Source organism: Eublepharis macularius, chromosome 4 (genome assembly GCF_028583425.1).
Source record: "Eublepharis macularius isolate TG4126 chromosome 4, MPM_Emac_v1.0, whole genome shotgun sequence".
Classification (NCBI taxonomy): domain Eukaryota; kingdom Metazoa; phylum Chordata; class Lepidosauria; order Squamata; family Eublepharidae; genus Eublepharis; species Eublepharis macularius.
The window spans coordinates 102602158-102624607 of NC_072793.1; the positions used below are offsets into that span (position 1 = coordinate 102602158).

At 40.7% G+C, this 22450-nt stretch overlaps 1 protein-coding gene across 1 annotated transcript in view; it reads left to right on the forward strand.

Moving 5' to 3' along the window:
* POC1A (POC1 centriolar protein A) overlaps positions 1-19045 on the forward strand; it is a 38533-nt gene extending 19488 nt beyond the window's left edge. The window contains exons 9-12 of the mRNA XM_054977220.1: positions 1656-1754; positions 9835-9894; positions 11154-11306; positions 18814-19045. Of these exons, the coding sequence (XP_054833195.1) occupies positions 1656-1754; positions 9835-9894; positions 11154-11306; positions 18814-18912 (411 nt within the window). The 3' untranslated portion in view covers positions 18913-19045. The remainder of the gene's footprint in view (positions 1-1655; positions 1755-9834; positions 9895-11153; positions 11307-18813) is intronic.
* The last annotated feature ends 3405 nt before the right edge of the window (positions 19046-22450 follow it).

Here is a 22450-nt window from a genome sequence, read left to right on the forward strand (position 1 = left end):
GGAATTACGGTCTGAAAATTGCCCCGATTTTGGCGTTTGCGCCATTGGGACCGGGCTGATCGGTTCCGTCCACGGCTCCCGGTTCAGCGGTCGGGTGGGGCGCTCTCATTCGGATCGATCGGTTTACATTCAGGATTGCAGTCTGCAGACAGTCTGGCACCAGCCATCTGTTCCCGAGGGAACGGAGCCCCGTGGAAACGGAGCCTGGGAATGCCGGAGCTGTTTGCCCTCCTTCTGTCGCCCTGGAAACGCGAATGGAAGCCCAGCTTTCCTTGATCAGCAGGGCTTCCTTCCAACCACGGAGAAGCCAGAAAAGCGCGTGCCCGTCTTGTCCATTTGGGAGAAGAGAGGGGAGGGCGGGGGAAGGGGGTGTTCTTCTGTAGCCATGGGCACTCGAATCTCATCCCTGCAAAGCCTGAGAGGCAGCTCTTACAGCCAAACACAGCCCTCCTGCATAGCAGACCCAGGCTTTATAAATAGCCATGTGCTGCGCAACAAAGTTTCACTTTCCACTTGTGGGTGGAGTGGGACAGAGGCGAGCTCTTGCTTGCCGCTTTTGGAGAGAGAAAGCGCGTGCGAGAGAGAGGGAGCTTTAGCTTTGGGCTTCGGCGGATAGGGAATTAGGGAATAGGGAGCTATCTCCTCTGGTTCCAGGGCTGCCGGCTAGCTCTGGGGCCAAGCTCGGTGGGCACCTCGGCTGAGGGCTCAGGTCTGGGGGGGAGTGTTGCAGCTGGGGTTGGGCTCTATTCCTATTCTCTCTCTCTGCTTCCAGGGCGGCCGTCTAGCTCTGGGGCCAAGCTCAGTGAGCACCTCCTTGGCTGAGGGCTCACACAGTATTGCATACTCTAGTGCCTGGTCACTCTGGTCTGGGGGAGTGTTGGTGGTGGGGTGCCCTCCCGCATCGGCCTTCCTGATTCCCGATTCTGTATCGGAAACGGGACTTGATCGGCGAGGTTCGGGTACCTGGGTTTGGTGCCGCTGCGGAATCACGATCAGCTAAATCGGGATTATTTTTTGGATCGTCCCCATGTCTACTTCTGATCTATACAGTCCACATTATCCCAATATAATACAAGACCCATAACAGCTAAATATTGTGAGTATCAATGAGAGTAGCATACCCACTACAAGCAATAGTCCCTCTGTTGAACTTTTCCCCAAAAAACTGAGTATCAGTAAATGTGGATTGAGTTAAAAAATATTGGTCACTGTTTCCATGTCATATCATTTGAACAATGAATGGTATATCCTTAACATACTGCCACCTCAATCAAGCAGAATCCTTATGAAATGTGATCATTTTTATTTGGAATACATTAATTGAAATGATTATCTTTACTTTTTCACATGTTCACTTGTTTGTTGATTCTGTTGTGTCAGTTGAGACTTGCTTAATTAAACAGTGTGACAGCCTCACCTATCAGCTCATTTACTGTGTCAGTCTTTTGATAGCTGTTGAAAATTTTCAGTCTCTTTATAAATCCATTTTTTACTGAGGACTTGATTATTCCTGTATTTATACAATATTACTTTAGGTATTGGCAATGCATATTATTTATGCTGGCAAAGATATACTCTTAAACCCCTGCACGTTAATCTGGTTTCCAAGCTAGTGACAAAATTATTCTATGCTTCAATTTAGCTTTATTTTTCAGGTAATGGTGTGGAAGACAAATTTTGATGCTGCAGATTATGGTGAAGTATTGAAAACACGAAAATACAGCATGAATGTGAATGGTGCTCTTAGCAGTGTGGTAGGTTGATGCCTTTGGTACCCATTGTAAAAGTTTAGATTCCCTAGATCATTATTATGTTTGAGCGAGCAGATGATTTAAGGTCTCCTGAGAACAGTCCTAGACATCTGATCATACTGAATCCTACTTGGATCTATTCAGCGGTGCTGAAGTGTTCTTAGGATTGCAGTGTCAGATTGCCTTCTTTCTCCACAGTCATACTTCAATTTCCCATTGCATGTTAATGATAAAAGCCCAACTTTAAACTGTGGACTGTTTAGGATCACGTCAGACAGCAATGTTTTTGTCCCTCTCTGCGAGGCTATCATTGTCCCTGCTCATCACTTATTTTACAATCATTATTCTCAATGGTTTAGCTTTGGAACCATTGCAGGAACAACTACCCTATTATCAGAGTTTCCTAATACTATATTGGTAAGGACCACATCTCCCAGGATTTGTGCTCTGTACTTTACAATATTTTTAAAACCGCTCTTGCCTACCAGATTTTTTAAATTAATTAATATTCCTCATTAAAATCAAATCATTCAGTCTTATTTTGCTGGTGGTAACAAAAGGAGAAAAATGCCAGTGTAGGCCCTAGAGTTTCATCTGGCAGTTTCTATTTAAGAAAGAGAAGCAACAGAGAAACTGGCAATTGGAAAGAAAGAAAAACAAAGGAGAAGTGGTAGGAATCCTTACTGATACTCCCACTGATGGGCTGCAGATGTCTAGAAAACACAGTACTGAAATGGGGAATGAAAGGAGAACATGAAGCTTTAACGTAAATGGCTGCACTGTTTATTTCTGTTAGATCATTCTCTTTGCAGAACTCAGCATAGAGAAGAGGAAGTTTTTCTATTTTTATTTCCTACCGAATAGGATTCTTCCAGTGTGAGTGTAGAGAAAACGAGAACTTAACTTCAGCTATTCATATAGGATAGGAGGAAAAGAAGTAACTGCTTTCTGGCTGTATTACTTCTCCATGTACAGCTATTCAACTGGAATTAACAGCTGTCATTGTTCTATACTAATCAAAATCATAGCAAAATAGTATTTTCACAATTGAGTGAAATGAAATTGCTTTCTAGTGTATTCGTTTGAATCGCTGTTTATCCCTGCTGCAGTACTTCTGGCACAGCTGCAGGTAATGAAGAGGCTTCTGCTGTTGGTTATTAATAGCTTCAGTTACTTTGGTAGCAATTTCATGACATCAGAGTTAGCTTTACAATGCATATACTTGCAGCAAGACATATACAATGATATACAAGATCAAATAATGTTTGTATACTCTTCATAGACAAGTTCCATGTGGGGGCAGTGGCATCTGCAGGAACACAGACAGCACCACCATGAAATCCTTTTATCTAACTTCATGGCTGAAATTACCAAAATGTCTGGACTTTTGCAAGATGTGCCAGAAAAGGGGGAGGAGCTCCGTGAAGGGGGCTACAGCAGCAAATAGAGTGGGAACCATGGAGGTGCCACTCCAGCACCACTTACTGTTGCTGCCACTGCCTGGGCATATTTTCGTACCCCCACATGGATGAAACCTAAGTTGAACAGGGTGTGTGTGTGTATCTTTTTTCTCTGCTGATAATTTCATGTGAATAATTTTTATCAGAAGGCAAAATGTGTGAATTTCTCAAGAAGTAACTAGCCAGGGAAATTAAAAATATTAAACTTGCTTACAATGTGCTTCTGGATTTTACACTCTCTTCTACCTAAGTTACATTATTTCCAGTTATTTAAGCACAAGATTGAGGCACAAAGTCTGTTACAAGGTTAGGGATCTTGTAATCTTGCTCTCCTCCGTCTTGGCTTTGGGGTATGAACAGCTTTATATAAGAAGAACCACCACACATTTTCTTTTCTTTTCTATGGTTTATTGCAATAAGATTTGTATTACAAATTATTTAGAAGATGATCAATGAAGGCCCAGCATTCCAGTTTTAAAGTCCCATTTTTAGTTTGCTAGTTAACCCTGCCCACTTTCCACATTTTGCCAATGGTCTTTTAGCCCATTCCTCTTGCTCACACTAACATTTTGTTCCTTTATCTAGTTATTATTTATATAAGCAAATTCTTCCTGAAGTACTCGTATGCCAGATGTTCTGACCTCATGGTTCTTAAATTAGGCACTCATTCTAATTTTGGCACCAGTTCATATTTTTTCCTAATATCTTTCAACTATGTCCCTTTTGCAGGAGAAAGTATTATAAAGTAGTTCTGTAGGAGCTCTCAGCTATCACCAGTCAGTGTCGTATGTGTCCATAGGTTTTGATGATATTCTTTTTTAAAAAAACAAACTTATATTTAAACTTTCTACAATAGACTTTGTACAATATAGTTGTTATTCCTGTTTGACTTCCATAGGTACTCTTCCATAAAGGCATTCCCCCAGTGATCATGTCTGCCTCTTGTTTTCTACCTTCCACCCTTTACTCTTGCAAAAAGAATCCGAGTTCTCTGAAAAGCTAAACCTTAAAAAACAAAACCAGACAGTAATCATGAGCTAACATTTGAACCTGTATACTTCTGAGCACATTGTTTGGGTTTCTGTGGATCAGTTGCTTTTTCTTGGCACCATGGATGTGGATCACTAAATATGGGCCAGATGATGTGGAGGAAAGGATACATTCTTTGTCATAAAATATGCACAGTACTTCCTGCGTTTTCTTTTTTAGGTTTGGCTTGCTCAGTTTGTTAACCTCAAAGATTTCCACTTGTGTCTTAATGAAGCATCAGAAAGATAAAAGGAAAGCTGTCTTAAGCAAACGTTTAAAGTGATCTGTGCATTAAATTGACTATACATTATATTTTACAATATTTAAAAAAGAACTTTGTGAATGTGAATGAAACTAGAGGATCTGCTTTTACTAGAGTGCTCTCCCAAGATTGTTCTGGACAGTGGTTAAGATGGCATCTAACCCTTGTGCCAGCATTGCACGAGGTAGGGGTGCGAAATGGGCAGCACCAAAGGAGTCTTGGGGGAAGGGTGGTACTTGGCAACCTAAGCTTCGATGTATTGTCGAAGGCTTTCACGGCCGGAGAATGATGGTTGTTGTGGGTTTTCCAGGCTGTATTGCCGTGGTCTTGGCATTGTAGTTCCTGACGTTTCGCCAGCAGCTGTGGCTGGCATCTTCAGAGGTGTAGCACCAAAAGACAGAGATCTCTCAGTGTCACAGTGTGGAAAAGATGTTGGCAGGTCATTTGTATCTACTCAGGAGGGGATTAGCACATCAAGCCCCAGTCCATATGCAAAAGAACCTCCTCAGGATACAGTGAAGCCTCCCGCCATTAGCATTCCACACCCTGGGAAACTCTTACAGGATGACTCAGCTCAACCCCACCCCTCCTGTCAATAGTCAATAATATAAATCAGCAGGATCAATCAATCTTAAAGTCCAACCGGTGAAAAATTCATAAATCAATATTTGTCCATTTTTAACAGGCAAAAATCAAGACGGTGACCTCCAAGTCCATAATCTAGCAGAAAAGCTGAAACTGAGTGTTTCTTCAAACCATCAGCCTACAGGTCTTAGCCAGCAATTGTTCAATTCCCATTTTGTATTGTCACTTCCTCATAGGCAACATTGTCTAATGGACTGTAATAATTTTTTTTTAAGAAATACAATTTACATCTGTTGTATAATATGCATAATAAAATGATAGATATTTAAAAAACACTTACTGGTCACAAATTTTACAATAGCTCATCACCAAGTTAGTAAATGCAGACAGAACAATACCGTGAACAAGCCAGCCTACTATTTAAAACATCATACATTTAAAGGTGCAGCTATCTCAAATAAATACATCATAGATAACAACATCATACATAACAAAATTATAGATAACATGAAAAATCCATCTCATTATTTAGTCCATTAGGGGACAGGCTGTTAAGTTCATAAATCCATCGTGTCTCTAACTGCAGAAGTTTCTGTGTACAATCACCTTGTATAGATACATCTAGTATACACAGGACTGATACCTTAAAGTCCCTAAGTGAATGATGACTTTGCAAAAAATGTTCCACTAAGGGCGCCTCTATAACCTTGTTTTTAATACGAGAGAGATGTTCCTGCACCCTAACTTTCAGAGGGCGAGTAGCGCTGTCAACATAAGTTAAAGGGCAACTACATTGAATAACATAAATTACATTAGGTGTCCTACATGTAGAAAAGGTTTTAGAGTAGAGGGGTTTCCCTGTAACTGGATTGTTTATCTCTGTCAGTTTCACTATTAATTGACAAGTGTTGCAATCTCCACATGGAAAGTGACCTGTTGGTCATTCTCTTAAAGTAACAACGTCCTTAAATTCTGATCGCACCAAAAAATCTTTAAGGTTTCTAGTTCTATGATATCCAATAGAAGGAGCATTTTCACATCCTTTAATGCTATTCACTAAATACCAATGTTTGCATATAATTCTGGCAATAGAGGGAGCCATGGAAGTAAAGTCTAATGCCCACTTAATCCTATCGTCAGTGATGTGGTTCTTAGGTGTAAGTAAATCACTATGTGGGGTAGATGCTGCTCGCTCCATAGCAGCTGCTATCACCGTTTGAGGATAGCCTCTTGGCAGAAAAGAGCTATCCAGAAATCTACTTCCCTATCTAAAGTCAGCCCCATTTGTAGAATTACGTTTAATTCTAAGGTATTGGCCAATTGGAATATTTCTTTTAAGATTACTTGGGTGAAACGAAGAAAAATGCAAGTATGAGCAATGGTCAGTTACTTTCTTAAACAGGCAAACCCCCAATGAGCGCTCAAGTACGTTTGTAAACCGTAATGTCAAGGAAACTTGTACACTCTAGACTGCCTTACCAAGTAAATTTAATGTTAACATGTTGCCTATGAAGAAGTGACAATACGAAATGGGAATTGAAAATTTGCTGGCTAAGATCCGTAGGCTGATGATTTGAAGAAACAGTCAGCTCCAGCTTTTCTGCTGGATTATGGAGGTCACCGTCTTGATTTTTGCCTGTTAAAAATGGACAAATGTTGATTTATGAATTTTTCACTGGTTGGACTTTAAGAAGTATCGATTGATCCTGATGATTTATATTATTGACTGTTTATTGTATAGGATTATTTATACTGTATGTAGATTAGTTTGTTGCACTATATCAGCATTTTGCACTTTATTTTTAGAGAAAAAATATAAAAATATACTAAATCCTATTTCATACACAATAGACTGTTTGTGGAACCTTTAAGTTCCTTTACCCCGGAGTCTCTGTTGTGTTTAGGTTGTCTTCTCCAGTGGAGCTCATTTAGGTTTGTTTTGTTACAGACAAGCGTCAAGCAGATACAGGTTTCCCAAGGCTACTCCTAACCCCCCCTTTCTCCTAACAGTCCTCTAACTCTGCAAGCCGGAAAACAGGCTGTGTGATTCATGGACTTCTCAAGGTCAAGCAGACTCCCAGACTCGGGAGAGATTACAGCAGGAACAAACACTTCCAGTTCTCAGTTTCCCACTCTGGGTTCGAATAACAGAATCCACCCCTACAGCATCAGCTTCAGTTGCAGGGGGGTATTGAATATGACAGGTGATCCTTAGCACCTGACAGCTGGTACAACTATATCTGCCAGTGTGTTTTATGTAACCCTCTTCATTTCCTGATGAAAACTCACACCTGAAATCAATTTGTCTCTAAGATGTTGTTCATTTATCCTAGCAAGGGAGTATTTTCACTGAATGTGTCACTCTTAATTTGGTTCAGAGGAGTTAGCCGTGTTAGTCTGTAGAAGCAAAATCAAAAAGAGTCCAGTAGCACCTTTAAGACTAACCAATTTTATTGTAGCATAAGCTTTCAAGAATCACAGTTCTCTTTGTCAGATGCATGCATCTTGTATCTGACACTGAAATTAGTTTGTCTTAAAGGTTATATACTTTTACTTTTCTTGGAAGCTATGACTGCTGCTTTAGTTTGAAAATGAGAAATTCTAAATATAATCATCTTTCTCTCCTAATTAGGCTGCCTGATGCATTAAACAAGACACATCATTTTAGTGGGTATACAGTCTTCAGAACATTGCTGAATACTGACTGGTTTATCTAGACCAGAGCTAAGCAAATTTTAGGAAGGATAGGAATATTATTTATTATCAGTTAAGGCGGCCAGAACTTGGAAGATCTTGAAACATAAGATTCTTATTTCTGCAGCATTTAACAACTGCCAATATTTGAGAGTAGACCACTAAGCTAGAATATGAACCTACTTTACTGGATGGTTGTAATCAGGGCTTTTTTTCCAGCTGGAACGCTGTGGAACGGAGTTCTGGAACCTCTTGAAAATGGTCACATGGCTGGTGGCTTGGCCCCCTGACCTCCAGACAGAGGGGAGGGCAATCTAAACTCCTCTCTGTCTGGAGATCAGGGGCGGGGCCACCAGCCATGTGACCATTTTCACCAAGGGCGATTTAAACGTTTAAAAACTACCCCCCCCCCGTTCCAGCTGACCCAAAGTGACGTCATTAGCCCTGGGATCGTGCCCGCACTTTGCGCGCACATGTGGGACCAGGGGCACTACCTCCAGCCAAGAGTTGCCCCCTGTGCTGGCAGCCCATTGAGTTCCACCACCTCTTTTCCCAGAAAAAAAGCCCTTGTTGTAATGGTTATCAAAAGAGAAAGCTTGCAAATATTATGGACATATCAAGTGGTGTTGTTGCTGTTAAATTCTGTGGGTGAATGAGAATAGCTGCTCTGTAGACCTCACACCTCCATGAACACACCTGGCTGTTGGAAGTGGAGAAGTTACTGAAACTACTTAGTTCAATCTGTCAATTCCGTCTCATCCCCCATTCTCTCAGTTTGGAAGAACAATCTGTAGTAGATTGGCATTTTTGTATAAAGACAAGCCTTTCTTTCTCCAGAGACAGATTAGTTGTATTTGCCGTATTCTAGTGGTGCTGTATTCATGAGATAATAAACAGCTTATTTATGCTGTTTCTAAAAAAACGATGGTCTTTCTGACCACTTGGAATTCATCTGTTTCTTTTGATATTTCCAGTACTTGTTAAATAGATAGGGAAGGCAGCATAGCATAGTACAATTTCATCAGGACTTGAAGCCAAGCATGACCAATACTTGAATGAGTGACTGACCTCAAAAAGAATTGGCAATGGAAGTCTCTGCTTCTTACTTGCCTTGAAAGCCTCTTGCTGGGGTCGCCATAATTCAGTTGCAACTTGACAACACATGTGCATGCACATTAAGTAGATACTTAATAGCAAAGACCTTTCTGTTGTGCTGAATAAATTTTGCACAAAAAAACTAAAATAGCCTCTGCAGTTGGGTAATTATATAGTACCCCTTCCAAAAAGTCCTTGTTTAGAATTTTACATTTTGGCTGTGAACAGTATCAGGCTGTACCTCCTTCATAGCAGTCAGCAAATTTAAATTTGCTCACAGTCAGTAGATAATCACTGAGTCATTTATTGGGAAGTACCATTGTCTTTATATGTGTTTGTACTGTTTCATTGATTGACAGAGGACAAAGTACCCAATTATTTTGATCTTAACACAAACAAATTAAAGAATAGGCTTGGAAAAGCCATAATCTGAAGGGGGCCAAAGGAAACTCTGATGGACGAGATACCCGCTGTGGAAAAGGCAGCTGCCTTTTTATTGAGTGGTATAAACCTGGCTGACCTTTCATTTGCTTGCTGCATAATTGCTACCTACCAAGCCCTTAACTGTATATTCTGAAGAAAACTCTGCTATTTTTTTCACACACTGAAATAAAATTATTATGATTTGGAAAAGGTACCTGAAGTCAAAGAATGGTTGTTTCTGAGACTGAACGATGAAAGCACTTGAAATTTGTTATTTGGAAATGCATTACTTGCAGATAATTTGCAGTGCAGCTGAGAGCTTGAGATTTGGGGCTGCCAAGCCAGACATTTGGTTACTGCTATATATTAGGGGATATATGTTGTGTTTCATATGGTAGTACAGCAGTCATTTGACTTGTGAAAATACCACTGAGATTACTGGTAATATTTATGATGTATATACAATTTCATACAGAAATGAGTCTGTACAGGAAGTGGAGACTAATATATGCTTTTTTGGAATGTTTTCATGTAGAAATCAATGGATCCTGGCAATAGTGACATTCAAAAATCTGCAGTTTACAGGCAAGAAAAGGTAAACAATGTAGAATATTTTTTAGTTTGTGCTTTTTTGTTGCGTTAAGTAGAGGTAAAGTTAGTTCTATTGTTCTCATGAGTATTTGGGCAGAGACCTTACGGATGTGTTTGCTTATTGTTTTTAATGGCAAAGTGATGCTTTATGTGATCCAGAAAAAAGTGTTTACAGTTTATTCACTTGATAGTTTTCTAGTGAACGTTTGTCTGCTTAAAGCATAGACGCATGTCTGCCAATATGGATAACAAAAGTCTAACTGTTGACCAAGAGTTTACATGTACAAGTATACATTTACCTTTTAGTTATAAAAATAGGCCTAAGCTAGAGTCAGAACCGACATCCTTCCAAATAGTCATGAATGGACTATTCTAGTCAACACAGAGCTATGCTGATGGGTACTTGAGTTAAATATATACATGCAGGTATTCTTAAATACATAGGCTGTGGATGGGGCTGTAAATGTGTAGTAGTTGCTGAAGGAAACAGCAGTGTGTGGGTTGAACTGGGAAGGCTGAAAGTAGCTTGATTCAGATGTCATGTGAAACCATGGTTTAATTCACTATAGCCGAGTGTGATTGTTTGTGCACAATCATTCCACTAATTATGGTTGGTAAAGAATTGTCAAACCAGGATTTGAAACGAACATTTTGAAACAGGCTTCTTCACAATCTTAACTATGGGGTTTTTTTGTGTGTAAAACAAATGCAAATGCTCTGGCTTAATCGTGGCTTGTTTCTTGGCAAAGCTCTTCCTTCACTGTGGGCTGGGACACCAGCTGGGGCTGTGTGCAAAAGGCTTGGGAAAGAGCAATGTCAGTAAAACCAGCATTAGTTTGAAATAAACCAGGTTTTGAATGGTGGTCTGTGAGCCAAATTGTGGTTTCACAAACTAGTCCAAGTTAAAATGAACCATGTGTTAGCTATATCTGAACTGGGATTAAGTGTCAAGTTGGCTAGGAAAAGACCATTTGTATGCTGTAAGTTTTATTAAAAAATAAAACACATTGGCTTAGATCCAATCAGATTTTCTACTGATGAAAAAGGAAGGCAGTGTCCTCTTTCAGGGGGGTGGATCACGAACGGAGAACTCATGCGTTATTGAGTGTTACTCAGGTGCCTTCATGGGCTGTGCTAGAACAGCTGTTCATATTGGGCACTCCTGTGTATTATCGTTAACTGCATATTTTTTGAAGTGGGAATGTCTCTTGCTACTGGTGTTTCTTCATTTGATATTGTGAGCAGTGTCTTTTTATGCTGTAGCAGTTGGAAATGGATTTTGGAGAAGTTCCAGATAAGCAAGAAATTCAAACTGCAGAATCAGTCAGAAAGCAGCAAGAACGAATTCAAATTGATGAGTCTAGTCTTGCCAGCACCTTACAACACATTGTGGGACAGCTAGATGTTCTCACTCAGGTACGGAATGTTTTCAAGAGTTTTGTTGAACTTTTTCTGCCTTCTCTGGATGATCCATTTTTTCTCTTCAGGAGTAGTTTCGAGACTGACAAAAAGTCATTATTGCACAGTGCAGAATTAATTTTATGGAATGTATTGCCCAAAGATGTGATGATGACCATCAGCTTAGATGAGTTTGCATTTAAAAAGATGATTATATAAGTATATCCACAGCTATAAGCAGTGGTGGGTAAGTGGAGCCGTTACATACAAATGGTTGGGGATGGTGGTGTTGCCTTTGTGCCCTGTGTGGAGGCATCTGTTTTAGGCCATTGTGAAAAACAGGATTGGCTGGATGAGCATTATCCCACTGGGCTCAGCAGAATATACTTCAAATCTTGTCTTAACTAGATCTATTAGTGTGCATAGATCTTGTTTAGACAGCATTCTGTCTGCAAGGACTTCTGTTTTGTTGCTAGTCTTCAAATATTGGAAACCAGCTTTGAAACTGTAAAAGAGGCAAGACCTAGCAACTTCAATAAGCAGGCCATAGTAGTCTAGTGCTGGGTAACAAAGAGTTTGTTGTGGCTTCTCTGCAGTCCCACATGGGAGACTACATGCTCAGGTCAGCCACAGAGATGAATCTAACAACTATTTTAGAGCTTTCCAAAGCACTAGGAGTACTCCATCACCCCTCAGCACATGCTGGAGATTTCCCACCCAAAGGGCATGTGACTGAAGACGAAGGAGCACTCTTCCTTCCAAGCACTCTTTGCCGCCATGGATAAAGGATCTTCTCTTCAGCTTTACATCTTACTACTTACCTCAGATCCCTTTTCTTCATTTTTCTCAATTTTTTCTTCTGGACTTTGTTTTTTGAGTGTTTCTCTGAAAAAAAAAGCCTTATGGCTTTATTTAATAAATGCACAATGTGGCGTGAAAATGGTGCAGTCTGACAACAGCAACCATTACCTAATGTGTCTAGAGGAAATTCAGTAACAGTACCTGTAATGCTTGCTTCCAGTTTACCCCTAAAGCCCATTATGAGAGGGCTTCCCACTTAAAAGCGGCCATATGGGAGAAAGCTCTTGGGCCCCTAAAAGCGCCCCCCCGAACTGTGTTCTTTGGAGCCTGACAGAGATGCAGAAAACCAATATGATGCATCTGTGCTACCTGGGTCCCAGCTCGGATGTGGAGTACCCTGCCTCCAAGAGATCGATTGGCCTCAGTTCTGAGAAGTGTATCAGAACCACCAGCGAAAAAGGCAGAGGAAAGGAGGAGGTTCAAGGAACTGAGACCTATGCTAGTTGTGCCCAAGGAATGTTGGCACCGAGAGCGTTCCATTCCTCTTCATTCACCTTCCCCTCAGCAAAGGGCACACTTGTTCTTTTCCTCAGAGAATGATGATGTGGTTGAGATCTCCAGTCTTTCAGCAGTTCCATCTACTCACCACCACAAGATTCACTTGACTCCTCATGCTGCCATAATAATGTGCCATGTGCACATTATTAGCACTTTGATATATATCAGCCTCTCCCTCTGCAAGGAAACTTAAAAAAATGATTAAAGTTTGAGAGGAGGGGTGTGAATTTTTATTTGTGCGTTCTTGAGCTAACTCTATAGTGGCAGATGTCATCTTCTCTGAGCAGAGAGGAGGCTCCCATACCACTCCTGTTGACTGTGAGGGACGTAAATTAGTTGGTCCAGAACATAAGATTTAGGTTTAAAAGTGGCTAACTTCACTGCTATGACAGCATATATTGAGGTCCTTTCAAAGGATAAGAAGGCCTTAGCCAAAGTGCTATGTGTGAAAGGAGTCAAATTAGGCAAGCAACAGTTTAATGCTGCCAGACATGTTGTTGACTGTTCCAGCAGAACAGTTGCCTTAGCAGTGGTTTTAAGACTTCACTCTCAGCTACGTAACTGTATTCTACCTAATGATACAAGAATGAGACTAGAAGACATGCCTTTCAAGGGAAAAAGACCTTTTTAGCTGTCAGATTGATCACATGCTCAACTGTGCAAAAATAGTCACTGCAAAATCTTTGGGGGTAGGTGTAAGGTAGGTACTTCTCCCACCTATAAGCTCTGGTACTTCCTAAGATATAGGTAAACCACTGTACCAGAGAGGCCTTATAGGTACCAACCTGCCCATTCTCAGGTTTCCTCTCATCCTTTCTTTGAGACACAACCTCAAGGGAAGAAACAACAGAAACAGAGGGTGAAGTGTCCTTCTCAGTCCTCTAAGGGCCATACTTCGAATCGGAAGTCATACCAATGACTATTCCACACAGAGGAAGTTACTCCTAGGTATACTAACAGGCTTTCTTTGTTCAGTTCTTTTTGGTCTACTGTTACTAATGATTCTTGGGTGTTATCTGTAGTTAACAAGGGGTGCTGCTTATAGTTTTTGTCCCCTTCTCCAGTTCATCCTTCACAGGCAGTACCTCCAGTTCCACCTAAGCTTAGAGGATGAGGTTGCTCAACTTTTGCTTAAAGGAGCTGCTGAAATTGTTCCCAGTTCTGAAGTAAAACAAGGGTTTTATTTAGATAGGAAAGATGGTGGGAGAAGACCAATCTTAGACCTCCGAAGCCTCAATAAATATCTCAAGGTTGCTAAGGTCAGAATGGTTGCCTTAAAAGATGTTTCATCTAGGTTAGAAATAAATAGTTTGCAATCCTCAATCCCAAGAATGCTTTCACATTTCTATTGACAATGACTGTGGGCAGTATCTCCATTTCCAGTGTGGTTATCATTTTTGCTAATATACAGTCCTACCCTTTGGTATGCTCAATATGAACATTGCAAAAATGGTTTCTAAGACGCTTTAAACCCCAACAAGATTCCCAGTAGTTAAAAATTTCTATCTGCAGATTTGTTGTGTGATCCATTGGTGGTCTCAGGACAGAAATCTTTTAAGGGGATATGATTTCCTCTGTTCATGACATACAAATAGTCTCTGCTGCCTCCTTACCTGGGTGGGGGACACGTTGTGAATAATTACATGCTTATGGTTGGTGGTCAAGATCAGAATATATGCTACATATAAACTTGCTTGAAGTAAGCACAATTAGACATGCCTTATGTTTTTTTGCAGCCATCCTACAAGGCAGAAAGGTCCTACTTACAACAGACAATACAACCACAAAATTTTATATCAACAGTTAGGTAGGCACAGATTCCCTTGCACTCTCTCCTCAGAAGTCAAGCAGAACTGGAAATGGGCTATTCAGAGAGACATCTCCCTTCAGGCTATCCATATTACAGGTCATACTAACTACATAGCCAATGCCGTAAGCAGATCATCTTTAAACAATCATGAGTGGTTACTCAAAGAGTGCTGTTTGCTCCCAGGTCACCAGCATTGGGGTCACCCTTGCTTAGACCTGTTTATATTCTGATTTAATACAAAGTGCCTTAAATTCTGTTCCCAAGCAGCAACAGACCCCCCCCTTTCTTTGGGGGATGTCTTCCATATCTCTTGGCTGTGTGTGTGTGTGTGGGGGGGTCTTCTTTATGCCTTCCTTCCCTATTCCCCTGAAACCAAGCTCAAAATATATCTACCAAAGTGTATCCTCATAACTCCCTTCTGGCCCAGGCAGATCTGGTTTCTGGTTCTTTGTAGTCTAGCCAAGGGAAGACATATACCTCTTCCACCAGCTAATCAGTGTTGGTCAGATCCTTCACCACAATGTGAGTGCTCTTCATTTCACAGCCTGGCTGCTGGACTAACTAACCTCTGGCCAGACAGATTAGCAGAGATCTTTATTTCAGCCTGTAAGCCATCTACCTGTAAATCATAAGTGGCAAAGATTTGTTAATTGGGCTGTGTCTGTCAATATTAGCTCCAAGCTTTGCCTCTCTGTCTTTATTTGCAGACCCTTAAAGACAATGGCCTAGTGATTTTATCCATCAAGATACACCTAGCTGCCATTGCTGCATATCATAATCTGATGGGGGAGGGGGTCTTGAATGTTTACCCAAAGTGATTTCTGCTTTTCATCTAACCCAGGATGTAGTATTGCCTATTTTCTTTCTGGCCTCTACTTCTGTGACAGAAATAAAACTTCACACACTAAGACATTAGGTGAACATTACTTTTTTTTTGGATTGTGCAAAGAGCTTCAGAAAAGACAGGAACTTGTTCATTTGCTTTGCTGGTTCTAATAAGGGCAGAGCTGCATCTTCACAAACACTGTCATGCCAGGTGGTGTCCATGGTTAAATTGGCCTACTCCACCTTAAAAGGGACCTTGCCCTTTCCCAATCAAAGCTCATTCCACCAGAGCACAGGTTTCATCAGTAGCTCTTTGAGAATGTTTCTCCATCATGGACATCTGCAGGGATGCGACTTGATCCACCATTTCAACCTTCCTGAGATATTACTCCATTAATGTTGATTCCAGGAGCAAGGCTGCTGTGGGAAAAGCAGCCCACATTCACCTCCACCTGGTAAGTGAGCTTGCTAATGTCCCATGTGGGACTGCACAGAAGTCAAGATAATGAAAACAGGGTTGCAGTTACCTGTAACTGTTGTTCATTGAGTATCTTCTCTGCAGGCACACATCCCTCCCTCCTTTCCCCACTGTGGGCTCTATCTCTTCTGCTTACCTGCTGTTTATGGTGGTGAAGGAAGGATTGAGGGAAGAGCGCTCCCTCCCCTTCAGTTACATGCCCTTTGGGCAGGTATTCCCTGGTGCATGCTGAGGGGAAGGAGAGCTCTCCTAGTCTCTAGAAAGCTCTAGAATACTTGTTAGATTCATCTGTGCAGCTGGCTTGCACATGTGTAGTCCCCATGTGTACCTAAACAGAAGATCACTTGGTGAACAACAGTTATAGGTAAGTGCAACCCTGTTTACTGAGTGCTGTATGGACCATGTCACTATTCCCAGGTAGCTCTTGGGGCATGCAAACATTCATGTTTCTGGATTCTATGTATCTGTCTTATAATTCTTTAACATTTCCAGTTGGACCCATCACGGTTAAAAAAAATTCCAGTACAACAAATGTATATGTTTTTAGTCAGAACTGATTATGCAGGTGAAATAAACTTCCTCACAGTATTTTTCAGAACGTATGACATGAATAAAATGTATACCCTTTTGGGATGGATGTTAGCAAAATGTGCAAAAGAAGAGTAGCTCTTGAGTTCAAGACACTGAGAGATAATTTTGTTATATGGGAGTGAGAGATGCATACATTTAGCCCAACACAACATTAGAGAGAAGGAGGAGAATTAGGCTAAAATAAAACAAAATAGAATATTTAGGAATCTATAAGAATATTGAATTACTTGCATCACTTTAGGGTCATACAGTAAATCATAAAAAGCAATAATGTTGCTTATGGTCTTATATTATAATCTAAATGTTTCACTAGCAGTTCAGACAATATTTTTGTACTCTGTATCTGCAGTTGCAATTGGAGTGCAGCAGGCTTTATTTCCATTTTCTAACTTTGTGTGGGAAGAAGACTGCTCAGTCACTGCATGCTCAAAACATTAAAATGTTTTCTATATTAGTATTAATTGGCTATGGTCCTCAAATCAAACTAGTGGGCTAATCCCATTGAGGTAAGTATTAGTACAATTGATATGCCGTTTCCTCCCAAGACAACAATGTTAAAGATGGAATGGATAGAGTTCTACATACATGAGGAAGCAGCAAGGTGGCCTTTATCCTGTTGAGAAGCCATCTTCTGCCAGACACTCATTACAGAAAGAATGATGGGGCTGGAGTGGTATCATGCCCTACACAACAGGACATGCATTGTTTCTGCATTCAACGAATGATAGAAAGCTGTACTGGAACAGTGCATAGCTGCTGAATGCCTTGCTTAACAAGGACTCCCTGAGAGATCAGGCATATGTCTCTGTTTTAATGAATGAAATTGCAGGAGACGCTACACCGGGCAAGGCAGCATGTGATGTCAAGGTATTGGGTCTTTTGTGTGTGATGCTTCCATGGTGGCATTCCCATGAACAGTTCACAGAATGATCAGTAGGGGGCGCTAAAATATGTTATATTGAAGGAAAGGCCATTTATATCACAATGTGTATTCTGTTTTTCAATATACCTGAAATTAATATTGAAGATACTTTGTGGTTCCTTTAAATATGCAATCTCTCATTCACAGAGAATATTAGAATTATTAGATATGGTTCTGTTATTATACATGTTCAAGTAGAACTGACTGTGTTGCAGCATTCTACTTATCTTGTGAGAGATTCCCCAGTCAATATATTTCAACACACACAATGTAACGATTTAGCATATGCTGACATGTGGTAGCCAGTTTATAGCCTGTGTCTGAATAGGTCTGGTTTATCATAGACATGCAAGTATGCCAATTCCCATCATTCTTTTATACTCCAGTGTGACCAACCAATAGAACTCAGGCCAGAGCGCTACAAGTAGAGTCTGGGTTGATTCTCTGGCTGCTGTTTTCTCTGGGACAAAGGAAATTAGTTACAACTTTGGACCCCAGTAAAAAGAAGCAGGAAGTTCGCTTCTCAAGACACTGTGATCACCAGGAATAAGGGGGAAAGCTATCTCAGTTATAAATACTTACCCATGGTCCTATGGATGAAATTAAAGCACTGCTCTTGGAATAATATTGCAGTGAGTAAAAGAAACCAGCACTAGGTGATCTGACCACCACTGATGTGGGATCCCATGGAAGGGACCAGTGATCCTCCTGAAGCCAGCTTCAGGGGCTGTATGTTTCCAATGGTTTGTTGTCTTCGCCCTCCTCGGCCTGGGTTTCTAAGAGTACGGCCACCTTTTCCTCCTTCCTGCCAACAGGTTTGAGGAAAGGATAGTGTTTCTTGCTGCCTTCTTGGAGCCTGGAGAACAGATTTGGCTTGGGGGAACCTGGTGGGGTTAAGTTTGAAAAAGCAGGCCAGTTTATCCACCTTGTTCTGCCTGAGGCAGTAGTGTTGATGCTGGTAAAAGGGTGGGGTGTGGCATTGCCTCTTTCTCCCCTGTCTGTTGCTTGAAGAGCTTTTAGTTAGTTTGCAATTAAAACCATAGTTCTTTGACACAGTGGTTTTCTCAGACTATTTATGGATTTGTTCTCGGTGACTTTTCTCTCATTGTGGGTAGCAGCAAGAAAATCATATAGATAATGGTAGTTGTATTTTTTTAAAGTTAGCAAGGAGGATGTATTTGAAGCTGAAAATAAATAGAAATGACGGTTTTTGTGAAAATAGTTAGGTCAGTTCACAGAATCTGCTTTACACCTGTGGGATGTAAGCAGTCTACCAATGACACTAGATGATTCAGGGTTGTGGGTTTTTTTTAATGCTTGTGTAAGTTACCAACAAATTATTCTGCTTATGCTATCTGCAGTGTATATGTTTAAATACAAATAAATATGATGTGCAGCACATCCAGATCCTCTGCATGTTTACTCAGAATTAAGCCTCACTGAGGTCAATGGGAATGAATCCCAGGTGTGTTTGTAGGACTGCAGTTTGAAATGGATAGTTTTGCAGTACTGTCCTACAGCTGCCTTTTTCATTTTTCAGACTGTCTCCATTCTGGAAGAAAGACTGACGTTAACAGAAGACAAGCTGAAGGAATGTCTTGAGAATCAACAGAAGATTGCTCAAAGTAAATCTAGTTGATTCCCAGAGACTTGAGGAGGCCAGGATTATTGGCACAGTGTGCATTTTAAGCATTTTTGTATGAATGGGATTTTTAAACTGAAAAACACTTTGTTTAATTAGAATAAATTGTACCATTAAAGGTGTCTGTAAATAATTTTTTGTTGAGATTAAAATTTCCTTTTGTACTAAAGACAACAGTTTTTGGTCTTTGACTTTACCAGTTGAATTTTTATGTCCTGATGTTAAAGGGTATTCATTAAAATAACGGCCTGATCTCAACTTCTGCATCATGTGTAGGTCTACATCCTTTTGGAAATGACATGCTGTGCCAGCTTGGTGTGAGAATGCATGTGCATAGGAGATACAGAAATAATAATAAGCTGAAGACGTTCTCCTTGATTTAAAAAAGGCATACAAAAGCTTTCTCACCAAAATGTGGAAGATTCTGCTTCAGGTATCAAGTGGCTACAAGAAAATTTCTAGAGGGACAATTGAAATACACGAATATACATTGCCTAAAGAGATCTATAGGATACACCTTTCACCACGTTAGAGTTGAAAATAATAGATAGCCGTGTAAGATGAACCATACCAACAAGCACTTATTCTGCTTCCCAGTAATTTAATAAGTTCTTTGGATATTTATTTGCTTCATTTGTAAACCCACTTATTGAGACTCTAGGCAGATTACAAAATTAAAAGCAATGCATTCAGATAACACAAGACATCCAACTAACAATTCCACTGGAGTAGGATGACGACATTAGAAGACAATGCAGACAAAGGAGTTTAAGACATGACATACCATCAGGGGTCATTTAGTAGAAAAAGAGCTGGAGGAACTCATTAGCATAACTCATTAGCATAACTCAGCATATGCCATGCCCCTTGACATCACCAGAAGTGTGTCATTAGCATGACTGATTTGCATCTGCCACACCCCCTGACATCACCTATCCTGGCTGTTTTGGATCCAATCCTGGCCATTCAAGGCTGAAATTGGGCCCAAAATGGCAAAAGGGGGCTGAAAATGGCCGAAAAGGGGCCCAAAATGGTCTGGATCGGGCTGCTGCTGAGCGGGAGAGTGATCCACCACCCATCAGAGGCCTGATCTGGGCCGTTTTGGCCACAATCCAGGCTGAAACGGGCCCAAAATGGCTGAGAGTCAGGTGGGCGGGTCCACTTGACATGTGACCTCTTTGGAGAACTGCCGGAACTGCGTTCCTGCGCGTTCCCCCTCAAAATGAGCCCTGCATACCATAAACAATACAGAAATGGATTACAAAAGTAGAAGGTAGTGCAGTAAGAGCAAGATGATACATAGAATAAACAGTGCAATACACTACAATCTTACTTTCTTGAGAGAACTGCCTTCCAGAACAATGACATGATACTGCAGCCCTACTTTACTTTATAAAAGTGCCTTCCTGAACCTTTCAGTCAAATAGAATGATTAAAGGATGGGCGCCTTCCTGGCCTCCTTAGGCAAGCCATGTGGAGGCACAACAGAGAGAGCTCAAGTTTGGGTCTCTATCTGATTGCAAGAGTGGCACTTTCAGAAGGCTTTGATCAGTTGAGCACAGTGGTCATGGCAGAGCATAGCAGGAGAGGTGGTCCAACAGATAATTGGATGCAAGCCCATGGAGGAGTTTGTATGTGATATCCAGTGCCTTGAACTTAACCTGGTAATTGATAGGTAACCAATTAATTGATTTGCAGAACAGGTATAACATGCATGCTGCCAATAATTAACTAGCTTGCACCAAAGTAGAATACTACACGTGAAGGAAACAATAGTTATACAAATCTTATAAAGATGATAAATACAATGAAAGAATCAATGGATATTTACTCAATGAAAACATCAATCAAAAGGCAAACATCAATAAGTCAAGGGAATAGTTAAACAGCAAACAGTACAAACTCAAGCCGCTGTTATAAGTTAATGAATAAAATTATCCTTATGGTCCAAACAACATGGTACAGTGAAGTCCCTCGAGAACATCCTGCAGGTAAGTCTCCAGGTAAGTAACCAAACAGACCTTAGAGATTTAATGAATGATACTTTGTATTCCTTTTCTAGGTGAGATGTAGAAAGTCGGGACGCCCACCAAGGGTGTTCACCGTCCACCCAACAACCAGGGCTGGCAAATGCTGCCTGTTTTATTGTCCGTAGACCTCCTCTGGGGCGGTTACAAGTCCACCAGTAAAAACTGTCAACAAATGTAATGAGTAATAAAGAACCATGCAATGAACAACATGAATATTATAGTATACAATGAACTCAATATTTTTTTTTACAAACAACATACCCGTGTATTCTTTGTGAGTACTCTTATTTAGCCATAAGGTATACAGTCACAAAGTCAAAAGCGGCAGCTGAGAAGCACTCAGCTCCGCAATCACACGTCATTTAAGAGGCCAACAATCAAGTAGCATGTTTCCAATTAAAGATCTAATACAGAAATATTCCAAATTGCCTATAAAAAACAAGACAGATTAAACCCATGATTTAATCCGTTGGGCTTTAATGAATTTATGTATCCACAGAGATTCCTTCTGCAGTAAAGTTCTCTTTATACTCCGTTCTGGGCTATTATGTCCTGAGAATAATACAGTGAACCTAAAGTCATCTTCCTTGTGATAGATCTGTATAAAATGTTCTACTGAAGGGGCATCTAGCACTCTTCTTAATGCGCGATATATGTTCCATCAAGTGAGTTTTGAGAGCCCTTGAGGTACTGCCCACATACAACAAATTGCATGCACATATTATCAAGTACACAACTCCCTGAGTTTGGGAAGTTGTAAAATGCCTGAGTTTCACTTTTACATCTGTCCCTGGAATCTAGATACTATTTCCTGTAATCGCCTTAGAACACGAATGGCACCGTCCACACTTAAAGTGCCCTACAGGGGGATTTGAATCACATGCATCCACCTTAAGATCTGAGTGTACCAAAAGATCTTTTAGATTTTTTGTTCTCCTCCAGCCAATCACTTTCCCCTGACTTCTCAATGGGGAACCAGAGTGGCTAATATAATTCTCTCCTCCCTTTTATCCCCACAACAAATCTGTGAGATAGGTTAGGCAGAGTGTGTGTGACTGACCCAACGTCATCCAGCAAGCTTGCATGGCAGAATAGGAATTTGAATCTGGGTCTCCCAGATTAATTGCCTATTCAGTATTTGGATATACTGAATAACCTTTGACAATCCCAAATAAAATTGATGAGTGTGTGTTTGTTATATCCTGTCAAGTCGCCTCTGATCTATGGCGACCCTATGAATGAAAGACCTCCAAAATGTCCTATCATTAACAGACTTGCTCAGATCTTGCAAACTGAAGGATGTAGCTTCTTTTATTGAGTCCAGCCACCTTGCTTCCTCTTTTCCTGCTGCCTTCAACTTTTCCTAACATTGGATTTTCCAGAACGTTTTATCTTCTCGTGTCCAAAGTACAATAGCCTCACTTTTGTCATTTTAGTTTCTAGGGAGAATTCAGGCTTGATGTGATCTAGAACCCATTTATTTATCTTTTTGGCCATCGTTGGTA